This window comes from Sinohyriopsis cumingii, chromosome 7 (assembly GCF_028554795.1).
Source record: "Sinohyriopsis cumingii isolate HCF-2022 chromosome 7, ASM2855479v2, whole genome shotgun sequence".
Taxonomy (NCBI): domain Eukaryota; kingdom Metazoa; phylum Mollusca; class Bivalvia; order Unionida; family Unionidae; genus Sinohyriopsis; species Sinohyriopsis cumingii.
This window is the reverse complement of record NC_142967.1, coordinates 83,025,925-83,041,934: the sequence shown is the minus strand read 5'-3', so window position 1 is coordinate 83,041,934 and position 16,010 is coordinate 83,025,925. Positions and strand designations below refer to the sequence as shown.

Genomic DNA, 16,010 nt, shown 5'->3' with positions numbered 1-16,010 from the left:
TGTAAATGAGACTATAAATTATATATAGTGATACCTGTGTCTGGTTATGCTAATGTAAATGAGACTATAAATGATATATAGTGATACCTGTGTTATGCTAATGTAAATGAGACTATAAATGATATATAGTAATACCTGTGACTGGTTATGCTAATGTAAATGAGACTATAAATGATATATAGTGATACCTGTGACTGATTATGCCTATGTAAATGAGACTATAAATGATATATAGTGATACCTGTGACTGGTTATGCTAATGTAAATGAGACTATAAATGATATATAGTGATACCTGTGACTTGTTATGCTAATGTAAATGAGACTATAAATGATATATAGTGATACCTGTGTCTGGCTTTGCCTATGTAAATGAGACTATAAATGATATATAGTGATACCTGTGACTGGTTATGCTAATGTAAATGAGACTATAAATGATATATAGTAATACCTGTGACTTGTTATGCTAATGTAAATGAGACTATAAATGATATATAGTGATACCTGTGACTTGTTATGCTAATGTAAATAAGACTATAAATGATATATAGTGATACCTGTGTCTGGCTATGCCTATGTAAATGAGACTATAAATGATATATAGTGATACCTGTGACTGGTTATGCTAATGTAAATGAGACTATAAATGATATATAGTGAGTGTACAACAAGATGTTTATACATGCACAAAAAGTACATTCTTGCTTTTTATTACTGCATTTGAAATATTGTAACATTAAATGTAGAATAAAAAGTAGTTAATACAAAGAAATCCAATAAGAATTGTCCATCATCTAAATCCATCAAAGTTCTATACTATGCTTACTCTTTATTAAGTTCATAATACAAAATAAAAAACACATTCAACATAAATTTTCTAAATCATATCTCTATATCTTCGTTTTCCCTTGACCAATCATATCAATGGATAAAACTGGACAATTTATTAGATATCTAATGGAGGAAATGTCTAAAAAGTAAGCATGCCAGCTAGTGACAGTGTCAAATTTTTTTGTAAATATCTGTTACCATACCTTTGGCACATTTTGCACAAGTCCATAGCTTGATTTATCACTGACCTAGGAAAAGATAAATCTTATCTTTAAAATGAAAAATATTATTAAAATTCAAATAAGTGCATGTAATACTTATGCTCATAAGTATTTTTATCCAAAACATTAAATATGTACTGAAATGTACAGGACTAGATATGACAAGTATAAGGATTTAGTGTTTGTCAACATTACTTTACTAGCAAAATTATTAAAACAAAAAATATTATTATTGACATACACCAGTATAGGCATACAAAACAACTGTATTGCCATGAAATGTACCAGTAATGGCATAAAAAACAACTATATTGCCATGAAATGTATCAGCAAAGGCACATGAAACAACTGTATTGCCATGAAATGTACCAGTAAAGGCATATAAAACAACTGTATTGCCATGAAATGTACCAGTAAAGGCATATAAAACAACTGTATTGCCATGAAATGTACCAGTAAAGGCATATAAAACAACTGTATTGCCATGAAATGTACCAGTAAAGGCATATAAAACAACTGTATTGCCATGAAATGTACCAGTAAAGGCATAAAAAACAACTGTATTGCCATGAAATGTATCAGTAAAGGCATAAAAAAACAACTGTATTGCCATGAAATGTACCAGTAAAGGCATATAAAACAACTGTATTGCCATGAAATGTACCAGTAAAGGCATATAAAACAACTGTATTGCCATGAAATGTACCAGTAAAGGCATAAAAAACAACTGTATTGCCATGAAATGTATCAGTAAAGGCATAAAAAACAACTGTATTGCCATGAAATGTATCAGTAAAGGCATAAAAAACAACTATATTGCCCTGAGACGTACCAGTAAAGGCATGCAAAACAACTGTATTGCCATGAAATGTATCAGTAATGGCATACAAAACAACTATATTGCCATGAAATGTATCAGCAAAGGCATACAAAACAACCTGTATTGCCCTGAGATGTACCAGTAAAGGCATACAAAACAACTGTATTCCCATGAAATGTATCAGTAAAGGCATATAAAACAACTGTATTGCCATGAAATGTATCAGTAATGGCATACAAAACAACTGTATTGCCATGAAATGTACCAGTAATGGCATAAAAAACAACTATATTGCCCTGAGACGTACCAGTAAAGGCATGCAAAACAACTGTATTGCCATGAAATGTACCAGTAAAGGCATATAAAACAACTGTATTGCCATGAAATGTACCAGTAAAGGCATAAAAAACAACTGTATTGCCATGAAATGTATCAGTAAAGGCATAAAAAACAACTGTATTGCCATGAAATGTATCAGTAAAGGCATAAAAAACAACTATATTGCCCTGAGACGTACCAGTAAAGGCATGCAAAACAACTGTATTGCCATGAAATGTATCAGTAATGGCATACAAAACAACTATATTGCCATGAAATGTATCAGTAAAGGCATACAAAACAACCTGTATTGCCCTGAGATGTACCAGTAAAGGCATACAAAACAACTGTATTCCCATGAAATGTATCAGTAAAGGCATATAAAACAACTGTATTGCCATGAAATGTATCAGTAATGGCATACAAAACAACTGTATTGCCATGAAATGTACCAGTAATGGCATAAAAAACAACTATATTGCCCTGAGACGTACCAGTAAAGGCATGCAAAACAACTGTATTGCCATGAAATGTATCAGTAATGGCATACAAAACAACTATATTGCCATGAAATGTATCAGTAAAGGCATACAAAACAACCTGTATTGCCCTGAGATGTACCAGTAAAGGCATACAAAACAACTGTATTCCCATGAAATGTATCAGTAAAGGCATACAAAACAACCTGTATTGCCCTGAGATGTACCAGTAAAGGCATACAAAACAACTGTATTCCCATGAAATGTATCAGTAAAGGCACATGAAACAACTATATCGCCATGAGATGTACCAGTAAAGGCATACAAAACAACTATATTGCCATGAAATGTATCAGTAAAGACACATGAAACAACTATATTGCCATGAGATGTACCAGTAAAGGCATACAAAACAACTATATTGCCATGAAATGTACCAGTAAAGGCACATGAAACAACTGTATTGCCATGAAATGTACCAGTAAAGGCATACAAAACAACTATATTGCCATGAAATGTACCAGTAAAGGCACATGAAACAACTGTATTGCCATGAAATGTACCAGTAAAGGCATAAAAAACAACTATATTGCCATGAAATGTATCAGTAAAGGCACATGAAACTGTATTGCCCTGAGATGTACCAGTAAAGGCATACAAAACAACCATATTGCCATGAAATGTATCAGTAAAGGCACAAGAAACAACTATATTGCCCTGAGATGTACCAGTAAAGGCATACAAAACAACTGTATTGCCCTGAGATGTACCAGTAAAGGCATACAAAACAACTATATTGCCATGAAATGTATCAGTAAAGGCACATGAAACAATTGTATTGCCCTTATGCACCAGTAAAGGCATACAAAACAACTATATTGCCATGAAATGTATCAGTAAAGGCACAAGAAACAACTATATTGCCATGAAATGTATCAGTAAAGGCACATGAAACAACTGTACTGCCATGAATTGTACCAGTAGAGGCATACAAAACAACCATATTGCCATGAAATGTATCAGCAAAGGCACATGAAACAACTGTATTGCCCTGAGATGTACCAGTAAAGGCATACCAAACAATTGTATTGCCCTGAGATGCACCAGTAAAGGCACATGAAATAATTGTATTGCCCTTATGTACCAGTAAAGGCATACAAAACAACTATATTGCCACCAGATGTACCAGTAAAGGCATACAAATGTATTGCCATGAGATGTACCAGTAAAGGCATACAAAACAGGCTGTTTAAATTTTTCAAAAATATTCTGATGTCAGTGATGCTATTGGCACTTGCAGTGAGAAACAGATCAACTATTTACTCAAAGATTGGAGAAAACCAACAAATTTCCTATTATACAGCAAGGTAATTCCAAAACAGAAATTTGGCTCCAAAATGAGGCATCATAAGAGTCTTATAGGTGACACCCTTTTAGAATTGGCAACAAAACTGGCATAAAGATTTTAGAAGCCCAGACATATTTCAAGTGGCTATAAAAAATATGGAACTCAATATTGAAGTGTGTGATTTACATTTTTAACGTAGCTTTAATAATTTTTCAGTCATATCGCTACGATGTCTGCAGTGTGACAGTCTATAGTGATGTCTAGCACTGGGGCATCATGCCGCAGATAAGTAGCATGATGTCCCACCCAGTCACATTATCCTGACACCAGGCCGACCAATCTTAACACTAACCTCTTAATGCTCAGCGCCAAGCAAGGCAGCTGTTAGTAACATTTTCGTAAGTCTTTGGTATGACTCGGCCAGGGTTCGAAACCGCAACCTTCCGCATCCGAGGCAGATGCTCTAACCACTAGGCCACCAGAGCGGTGCAACTCAATAATGATCTCATTGTCAATAAATTGCATTATATACAGAAACTTTTATCCTTAATCTTAAAAATACATATACTTGTAAGAAAATTCCCTACCCATATTTTTCCTTTGACTTCATCAGCTAAATTACCAACAAAGGTTTTGACTTCTTCATAGGGTTTTGTGGTAATGTTTATGCCATTTTCAATGCTGTTTCCTTTCAATTCTAGATGTTTTTTCACTCTATTATCTAGTCTGTCTTCATCAAGAAAAAGGCTGAAAAATCATTTTAATACTATTAAACAAAGTTGAATACAATAAATGTCTTCAGAATTTGACCAAGTGATAATTTATTACTGATACACAAATAACCTTTATTTATTATATGCTCATTTTTTTCTCCATTAACTTTACATTGTCAGAATCATGCAGTATTTTATAATATTGCACTCACGTGCACTTCCTATTGCACTCATGCATGCCCAATAGTGTATTAGGAACTACTTTGTAAACAAATCATGTACACTCAAGTAGTAGACCCTTTATGTTTTGGTTAATAAAATTTGTTTCTGAATGAACTAAAGCAGATGTTTCAGGGACTGCCACATACCAGCTGCTTTGCCACATTCCACGCTAACATTTTTGATACAATGTTCCAGATTTAGGCCAGTGATAGATGCCAGACAGGGTCCCTATAAACAGCATGCAAGTGACAAGGCATACACTGTCTTCTTTAGCTGGTAATAAGAATGGCAAAAAATACACTTATAGTTTTACATCCTGAATTTCCTCAAAATGTACTTAGTTCTGTAAATCCAAATTACATGAGCCATGTCATGGGTTCTAAAGCATGATTACACATTTCAAAATTGTAATGTAATTTTGACTACATTCCAAGTGCAATTACATCATCCTTACTGCACTCAAAATGAAATGAACATTATATTCCATAGCATCTTTTTGACAATTACAATTGAAAGAATTCATATTTTTTACACATTTATGATTTCAAACATTCAATGACAGAACAGAAATACACTTGCAGATGTCAACAAGCTGCTCCACTGCTGAAATCAGTTGTAATTCATGTATAACTGGCACAGATAAATCCAGTCAATAATCACAAAATTTCGTAGAAAAAAACAAAAATACCAAAATCTATTCACTCCAAACCAAATGGAATAGTTGTTTGCAATGTGCATTCATTCACAATATGGGGCCCTGAGTGGCCGAGTGGTCTAAAGTGCTCTCTGTTACAGATCATTGCATCTCACCTCTGTCTGCACCAGTTCGAGTCTCTGATTCAGCCAATGTGGGTATGTGAGAAAGCTTGCCAGTAGCTTCTCATGGGTCGGTGGTTCTTTTCAGGGATTTTCCCAGGTTCTTCTTCCACCATTAATACTGGCCACCATGTATAGCCTATCGTGTGCTGAAAAATGGCATTAAACCCCTCAACAACAACAACAACATTCACAATATAATTCTAAATTTCAATTTTAAGCAGACCCAAATGCCATTTTCTTTCCAAAGTGCTGTCAAGCATGCGACCAAGTTCAAATTTATCTGGGCAGAGTTGTGCACGCATTAATAATGCTGTTCTTGTGTACTGATGAATCTGCGCTTGTGTATTTAGTTTAGAATACAGCATAAATTCAGTTACTTCATTTCTTAAAATGTATTTTTGTTTATATAATTAAGTCTTAGGTAGAATAAGAAAATGAGCATATAATAAAAAGGTTACTGCATTTGTATGGGAAAATATGAACTCGTTTTGTCAGATGGATATACTGCACAACCAAGGTCGTGCAGTATATCATCTGAAAAAGTCATTCATATTTGCCTATACAAATGCAGTAACCTATAAGTCCTGGCTTAACTGCAGCCATATTAAAATGTTTGTTCTGTTCCATTTCACAATTTTCATATAGTTTTGATCCAGCCACATGGTTTATCTTGGACAAGTTTTAGTAAGAAGGATTGCTTGTACACATCACTTTGAATTTTGCCTCAATGTGTTACAGAAAGAAATTAAGTTAATTAATTAACCATATTTACAAGTGATACATACAAAATGTAGGAATATAAAAATGACCATAGGTTCTGAAGAGAGTGCATTACAGTTGGGTCTGAAAAGTGTTATTTTATACTTCTCTCTTTTCATAACAAATCTGTAAAATAAACACCCAATTACATCAACTACATACAAATAATCCCATACATTCACTTGTCTTTTTCTACAATGGACACAACCTGTTGATATTCCAGTCTAGCTCTTTTTGCAGCTTTGGCAAAGATTTGTTTAGCCTTCCTTTTTAACTGAATTTTTTGGCTCAATGTGGAATCATTTCTTTTCCTTCTCAATGAGAGCCTTTTTTCCTTTCAAGCTGGTCCTTGTATTGGCGACATGCAGTGAGCATATTCTGACAGAGAACTACATATGTTCTTTTATGCAAGAAATCTTCCTTCTTATAGTAATTAACTGCACTTTTTCCAGATGCCTTCTAAGCTTCAATTTTTCCGCATGCAGCTTCTTTTGTAGGTGTCATTCCAAAATCTTCCAACCGTGATTGACGCAGAGCAGAGGTCACAAAATGCCAGTCCTCTAGCGTTCAGTTTCTTATAAACTGACGAACTAAATTTCCATCGACTTTTCGCTCCGGCCATTACCATTTCCATACGTTTTATTTTAACCTGTATCTAAACTTCTCATGTCATGGTCTCTCTCAATAACTCGGGACGCCATTTTTATTTGCTGCAGCCACACTTCTTCTTTTCATTGCCATCAGTTTCCATTACACAAAGATTCATAGGATGAATTTAAACTTTTGACCAATCAGAATACTCTTTACGGGAGTTGTGGGCTAACTTATATATGGAATGAATATGTTACAAGGGTCCTTGCGGAATGGGTCCAAACAGACCATTTTCTAAAAACCAGATCAGAGAGGATAATAAGATGGACTATATCAAGAAAAAATCAGATTCAAGTCAGGAGACAAGCGGAATTCTGCTTTAAAATGGAGAAAAACATGTCTGCATCTACAAATTAACACCAAGTGACATGGTTCGTAACATCCCCCCACCCCCAAGCTGCCAATTCCATGGTAGTAATTTTATCCCAAAAGCTTTTATAGCATTAAATAGTCCAAGTTTCCTCTGACCCCTGCCACCCCATTTTTGATATTTGGACATTAAAGTTGGGGTGTAGGATCAGAAGCTATTGTCTTTTTAAAAGTTGGAATTGGGATCATGTGTTACAAATCTATATTCCCCTCTCAGTTAATATAAACTGAATAAATACAATTTTTAAAAAATGAAAATTAAGAATTCAAGATATTTATTTGATCAAAATACCCCTATCTGATGGCTAAAGTGAGTCCTGCATCTGATCAAACGAAACAGCAGTAAATGGCCTACAATGCTGATTACAAATCAAAGACAACAGTTGAAAGTATTTTGTTATCTTGTCATGGATGAGAATGGCATAAAAACAGATGCTAAGTGTATGACTGTCTGTAATCTGTATACTGGAAATACAACCAGTAAATCACATAAAAGGGCACCACCTACCACTGACAGACCTTGTAAAGATGGAAATACCATCAAGTTAATATGTGTATCCATAAGGTATCATATCATAGGTTGTGTATCATGAATCATACTGATATGTGGCACAGGTGTATCATTTCACCCCACCTGTGATATACAGCCTATCTTGCACTAAGAAATGGCATGAAACCCGAAAAAGATGACAACTCCCATTACATCTACATGAAAATTTATTTTTGTTTGAAATACCTACTATATGTCTTGCATGGTGATCACAGCATAGGCAAAGAACACAGGGTTGTATTCAATATCTGATCCTCGAAGATTAAACAACCCTGAAAGACCAATTCAGATCTCTTTACAATTTCTTCATGTAAATGTTTTTGTGTGTGTGTGTGAGTAGTACAAAGAAGTATCAAACAATTGACATTTCAAAGAAATTTTGAATCATATAGATAAAGTATATCACACAATGTCCATTGTATCACTGTATCTCGGTAAATTGTATCTAAATATATAGCAGAGCTAAAAACATAAGAAGCTAATGTGATATTGGTTCAAAATAAAGTATATTTTGTCTTGCCTGGCTTTTATTTGGTTCATAAAATATATTTTGTCTTGTCATGGCTTTTATTTGGTTCATAAAATATATTTTGTCTTGTCATGGCTTTTATTTTTTAGCCTGATACCTAAATAAAGTTTGTGACATGCCAACTAGCAGGTAAGTAAAATTTCACCAAAGTATCCATTACTTTCAAAAGCTATAAAATTGAGAAAAATATTTTCAACCAATATGGCTGATAAACATACAGAATGTCAACAGAAAAGATAACAATGAAACAAGTTGGGTTTCTTACATGCTATTTCATCTAATGCTGTCAAAATCTGAGCTCCAGCCTTCTTCTCTGCCAACTTCTCTCTCAAGTCCTTAATTTTAGTCTTCCAGGTTTTACCTATCAGAAATACAAAATGGCACTGGCTCAAATTCTGAATGAGAACATGAGATTCAAGGGAGCCTGAGATCACTCACCTGACTGGCATCTCCTTAATGCCAAATGCAAGAGAAAATGTGGTTTTGGAGCCGTTTAAATTTTGCAACACTGTCTACATTTGATGGTAAATCAGCATCAGTAGTACAAACTTGAAAACCCTCTATGCCAGGATCTTTTTGGCGAATTTATTCTATACTGTAGAGTGTTTCTTTGAGAAGAAGTAATTTAAAGGTCTTTCTATTTCTCATTATGGTGGCCGTATTTGACAATGGATTTAGCATCTTTTGCACAAACTTGAAAGGCTTTCATGCCAGAATGCTTTTGATAAAATTTTGTAAAATTCTGTTCAACAGTTTTGGCAAAGACATCATTTAAAGGTTTTTCTATTTTAAGTGATGCTGACCACATCTGATACAGACTGGACAGCCAAGGAATTAAATGGCTTTAGTGCAAATAAGCAGCAGGCAGGCACCTCAACTTATTAAATCAAGATTTGCTGAAGCCATTAGGGCATTAGTCATGGTTTGGTGAAGCCATTAGGGCATTAGTCATGGTCTGGTGAAGCCATTAGGGCATCAGTCATGGTTTTGTGAAGCCATTAGGGCATTAGTCATGGTTTTGTGAAGCCATTAGGGCATTAGTCATGGTTTTGTGAAGCCATTAGGGCATTAGTCATGGTTTGGTGAAGCCAGTTGGGCATTAGTCATGGTTTGGTGAAGCCATTAGGGCATTAGTCATGGTTTGGTGAAGCCATTAGGGCATTAGTCATGGTCTGGTGAAGCCATTAGGGCATTAGTCATGGTTTGGTGAAGCCAGTTGGGCATTAGTCATGGTTTGGTGAAGCCATTAGGGCATTAGTCATGGTTTGGTGAAGCCAGTTGGGCATTAGTCATGGTTTGGTGAAGCCATTAGGGCATTAGTCATGGTTTTGTGAAGCCAGTTGGGCATTAGTCATGGTTTTGTGAAGCCATTAGGGCATTAGTCATGGTCTGGTGAAGCCATTAGGGCATCAGTCATGGTTTTGTGAATCCATTAGGGCATTAGTCATGGTTTGGTGAAGCCATTAGGGCATTAGTCATGGTTTGGTGAAGCCATTAGGGCATTAGTCATGGTTTGGTGAAGCCATTAGGGCATTAGTCATGGTTTGGTGAAACCATTAGGGCATTAGTCATGGTCTGGTGAAGCCATTAGGGCATCAGTCATGGTTTTGTGAAGCCATTAGGGCATTAGTCATGGTTTTGTGAAACCATTAGGGCATTAGTCATGGTTTTGTGAAGCCATTAGGGCATTAGTCATGGTTTGGTGAAGCCAGTTGGGCATTAGTCATGGTTTGGTGAAGCCATTAGGGCATTAGTCATGGTTTGCTGAAGCCATTAGGGCATTAGTCATGGTTTGGTGAAGCCATTAGGGCATTAGTCATGGTTTGGTGAAGCCATTAGGGCATCAGTCATGGTTTTTTGAAGCCATTAGGGCATTAGTCATGGTTTGGTGAAGCCATTAGGGCATTAGTCATGGTTTTGTGAAGCCATTAGGGCATTAGTCATGGTTTGGTGAAGCCATTAGGGCATCAGTCATGGTTTGCTGAAGCAATTAGGGCATTAGTCATGGTCTGGTGAAGCCATTAGGGCATCAGTCATGGTTTTGTGAAGCCATTAGTGCATTAGTCATGGTTTTGTGAAGCCATTAGGGCATTAGTCATGGTTTTGTGAAGCCATTAGGGCATTAGTCATGGTTTGGTGAAGCCAGCTGGGCATTAGTCATGGTTTGGTGAAGCCATTAGGGCATTAGTCATGGTTTGCTGAAGCCATTAGGGCATTAGTCATGGTTTGGTGAAGCCATTAGGGCATTAGTCATGGTTTGGTGAAGCCAGTTGGGCATTAGTCATGGTTTGGTGAAGCCAGTAGGGCATTAGTCATGGTTTGGTGAAGCCATTAGGGCATTAGTCATGGTTTTGTGAAGCCATTAGGGCATTAGTCATGGTTTTGTGAAGCCATTAGGGCATTAGTCATGGTTTGGTGAAGCCAGTTGGGCATTAGTCATGGTTTGGTGAAGCCATTAGGGCATTAGTCATGGTTTGCTGAAGCCATTAGGGCATTAGTCATGGTTTGGTGAAGCCATTAGGGCATTAGTCATGGTTTTGTGAAGCCATTAGGGCATCAGTCATGGTTTTCTGAAGCCATTAGGGCATTAGTCATGGTTTGGTGAAGCCATTAGGGCATTAGTCATGGTTTTGTGAAGCCATTAGGGCATTAGTCATGGTTTGGTGAAGCCATTAGGGCATCAGTCATGGTTTGCTGAAGCAATTAGGGCATTAGTCATGGTCTGGTGAAGCCATTAGGGCATCAGTCATGGTTTTGTGAAGCCATTAGGGCATTAGTCATGGTTTTGTGAAGCCATTAGGGCATTAGTCATGGTTTTGTGAAGCCATTAGGGCATTAGTCATGGTTTGGTGAAGCCAGCTGGGCATTAGTCATGGTTTGGTGAAGCCATTAGGGCATTAGTCATGGTTTGCTGAAGCCATTAGGGCATTAGTCATGGTTTGGTGAAGCCATTAGGGCATTAGTCATGGTTTGGTGAAGCCAGTTGGGCATTAGTCATGGTTTGGTGAAGCCAGTAGGGCATTAGTCATGGTTTGGTGAAGCCATTAGGGCATTAGTCATGGTTTGGTGAAGCCAGTTGGGCATTAGTCATGGTTTGCTGAAGCCATTAGGGCATTAGTCATGGTTTGGTGAAGCCATTAGGGCATTAGTCATGGTTTGCTGAAGCCATTAGGGCATTAGTCATGGTTTGGTGAAGCCATTAGGGCATTAGTCATGGTTTGCTGAAGCCATTAGGGCATTAGTCATGGTTTGGTGAAGCCATTAGGGCATTAGTCATGGTTTGGTGAAGCCATTATGGCATTAGTCATGGTTTGGTGAAGCCATTAGGGCATTAGGCATGGTTTGGTGAAGCCATTAGGGCATTAGTCATGGTTTTGTGAAGCCATTAGGGCATTAGTCATGGTTTGGTGAAGCCATTAGGGCATTAGTCATGGTTTGGTGAAGCCATTAGGGCATTAGTCATGGTTTGGTGAAGCCATTAGGGCATTAGTCATGGTTTGGTGAAGCCAGTTGGGCATTAGTCATGGTTTGGTGAAGCCATTAGGGCATTAGTCATGGTTTGGTGAAGCCATTAGGGCATTAGTCATGGTTTGGTGAAGCCATTAGGGCATTAGTCATGGTTTGGTGAAGCCATTAGGGCATTAGTCATGGTTTGGTGAAGCCAGTTGGGCATTAGTCATGGTTTTGTGAAGCCATTAGGGCATTAGTCATGGTTTGGTGAAGCCAGTTGGGCATTAGTCATGGTTTGGTGAAGCCATTAGGGCATTAGTCATGGTTTGGTGAAGCCAGTTGGGCATTAGTCATGGTTTTGTGAAGCTATTAGGGCATTAGTCATGGTCTGGTGAAGCCATTAGGGCATCAGTCATGGTTTTGTGAAGCCATTAGGGCATTAGTCATGGTTTGGTGAAGCCATTAGGGCATTAGTCATGGTTTGGTGAAGCCATTAGGGTATTAGTCATGGTTTGGTGAAGCCATTAGGGCATTAGTCATGGTTTGGTGAAGCCATTAGGGCATTAGTTATGGTTTGGTGAAGTCATTAGGGCATTAGACATGGTTTGGTGCATGACCCTGTTCATCCCTCAAAAATCATAGCTGTGGACTTCCACCATTGCTACCTGATTTTTGGGCCAGTCAGAACACTGCATGAAATGCCAGGTCTAGCATCAAATGATGAAGTAGTTATGCTGCAAGCTAACTTTGAGGTGGTATGTAAAACATTTGTATCCACCTAGTAAAACTGTTTGTTGGTCACATTCATAGTATCAATATCACACATGGGTTGGCAAAGTGTAGAACAGGTGCTCTTGCTGTCCCAGCACCAATTTTCCCAAAGGTTAGCAAAGTAATGCACAGACTAAGTGCTCTTTCTGTCCCAGCATCAATTTCACCCAAGGCTTGTTGAACGAAAGTGCAGAACATGTGCTCTTGCCATCCCAGAATCAATTTTTCCAAAGGCTGGCAAAGCAAAACACAAACTAAGTGCTCTTTCTGTCCCAGCATCAATATCATGGGACTGCATACATATGAAATGTGCTTGATACTTTCTTCTCCTTTAGATTAAATAGTCTCTATAGACTTACCTGTATAAGCCTCTGAGAGGACAAGTAGACTGTTTCTAGGTGGAAATGGTCTGTCATCCCATACTTTGTCTATTAGATTCTCCATCACAGGCACCAAAGAGAGACCATTGGATTTCAGGAGCTTGGACAATGGTGTCCAAGTCTCTGAAAGAGGTAGCAAAAGCTACATTTGGATTATTATTTTTTAATGTAGACACTAAGAAGTCAAAGTCTAAAATGTTAAAAATTGGGAAATGGATATAATGTACGTTACTATCATCTACATGCATACAACATGCCTTATCAAAATATTATAATTCTTCAAGCTGCTTTTGCTTCATCCTGCTAACAAGGTTCAAGCCCAATAAGCATACAAAAACTGAAAAAGCTGTAAATGACCTAAATATCTAATCATCTATATATGTATGCAAACATATCTACCAAATATCACTTGTTTATACTGAGTGGTTTATATGCAGTCTTGCTCATTAGCTACTTGGGATGAATGGATGTATGAATTACTGGACCAAACTGAGATAGTGGGAAAACTAAATTATCTCTGCTACAGTAGACTGTGTGTTTCACCTTAACAAACAATACATTCAAACAGCATGAAAATTTCAGGACAGATCTACATTTGTTTACATAAGAGAGGAATTTTAAGTACTAGCTCTGGCAAGTGCAAATTTTTAAAAACAGCTGCCAACATGGCAACCTGAAATCACCAATTTTAGAGGGAACCTGTAACTTTGAAAGTTAGTAGTTGTTTCAATATTAGCTGGATCAAAGTCCACCAGGCTCTAACTCAATGGAAATCGTTAACATTTAGGTTTAAAACTTCTGTGTTTTCTGCTGTCATTTTTTTAATGCATCTTTCACCATTAGTTAACCACAGTCTGAAATCCTACATTATGGATTATCTAGCTCTGTTAATAGTAAACACCTGCCATCTATAGGTAATCTGCTGGTATGGCTTGGGTCAACACATAAATGCCATGTGACAGGCTGACATCAAGGTCAATTTCACTAAGCCTGTCTCATGCTGAGTCACAACCATATGGCTATAGTCCTCCTTAGTTCTAACTTACTGTGAGAACAAATGCAGTACAGAAGAACCTGTCTTGAAAGACCACCCTTTCTGCCAAGAAATTACTGTCTTTCAAGACAAGTGGTTTCTCATAACAAGTCAAAACACTATAATCAATAAATGTGTGCATTGAGAATATGATATCTCAAAACAGGTGGTCTCATATAGCAGTGTTCTTTCAAGGCACGTTTTACTGTATTAGACAAAAAATACTGAAAACAAGTTCAAAAGTTATGACCAAAATTAAGAAAACTTTGTGTACAAGAAATCTTATTCATAAGTTGACCTACATTTGTGTGACAATTAAGAAAACCAAAAAATCACATGTCATGTGTTTTGGCTCTGGAAAGGTGAGATCTGGAGGAAATCAAATAAATAGAAGTTTGCAAATGATAAAATTAGCAAGAAGTGTGCTCATGGAACATGAATGCTCTGTCACAGTACCTGAAATTCCCTAACCATAAAAATTAATCAAGGTGTGATGATTGGGTGGATGGACAAGGGTAACACAAAAAGCTCCTACATACCACTTTTCTGGTGGAACATAAAAAGGCTGATTTAACTCAAATAAAATATGTGCCGAAAGAATGAAAAGCAACTATTTATCTCAGCAACAAATGCAGCATATTCTGAATAACACCAGAGTACTATCTGAGTTACAGTACTAGTCACATTCACATTACCATGACACCAGAGTACTATCTGAGTTACAGTACTAGTCACATTCACATTACCATGACACCAGAGTACTATCTGAGTTACAGTACTAGTCACATTCACATTACCATGACACCAGAGTACTATCTGAGTTACAGTACCAGTCACATTCACATTACCATGACACCAGAGTACTATCTGAGTTACAGTACTAGTCACATTCACATTACCATGACACCAGAGTACTATCTGAATTACAGTACTAGTCACATTCACATTACCATTGTCATTTTCACATTCAAGTAATATCATAGTACTACCTGGGCTACAGTAATAGTCATATTCACATTCCCATGACACCAGATTACTATCTGGGCAACAGTACTACTCATTTTCACATTCCCATGATCATAATCACATTCACATGATACCAGAGTACTATCTGGGCTACAGTACTACTCCTTTTCATATTCCCATGATACAAGAGTACTATCTGGGCAACATTACTACTCATATTCACATTCCCATGATACCAAAGTACTATCTGGGCTACAGTACTACTCATATTCACATTCCCATGATACCAGAGTACTATCTGGGCAATAGTACTACTCATTTTCACATTCACATGATACCAGAGTACTCATATTCACATTCCCATGATACCAGAGTACTATCTGGGCAACATTACTACTCATTTTCACATTCACATGATACCAGAGTACTCATATTCACATTCCCATGATACCAGAGTACTATCTGGGCTACAGTACTACTCATATTCACATTCCCATGATACCAGAGTACTATCTGGGCAATAGTACTACTCATTTTCACATTCACATGATACCAGAGTACTCATATTCACATTCCCATGATACCAGAGTACTATCTGGGCTACAGTACTACTCATATTCACATTCCCATGATACCAGAGTACTATCTGGGCAATAGTACTACTCATTTTCACATTCACATGATACCAGAGTACTCATATTCACATTCCCATGATACCAGAGTACTATCTGGGCAACATTACTACTCATTTTCACATTCACATGATACCAGAGTACTCA

The 16,010-nt window shown here is 37.0% G+C and overlaps 1 protein-coding gene across 1 annotated transcript in view; it reads right to left on the bottom strand.

Annotated features, from left to right (window-relative positions):
- LOC149795640 (xaa-Pro aminopeptidase 1-like) overlaps positions 1–16,010 on the bottom strand; it is a 101,309-nt gene that overhangs the window by 54,971 nt on the left and 30,328 nt on the right. The window contains exons 7-11 of the mRNA XM_089965469.1: positions 13,212–13,355; positions 8,897–8,992; positions 8,293–8,374; positions 4,607–4,766; positions 1,037–1,081 (exon numbers count right to left, since the gene is read on the bottom strand). Coding sequence (XP_089821595.1) covers positions 1,037–1,081; positions 4,607–4,766; positions 8,293–8,374; positions 8,897–8,992; positions 13,212–13,355 — 527 coding nt within the window. The remainder of the gene's footprint in view (positions 1–1,036; positions 1,082–4,606; positions 4,767–8,292; positions 8,375–8,896; positions 8,993–13,211; positions 13,356–16,010) is intronic.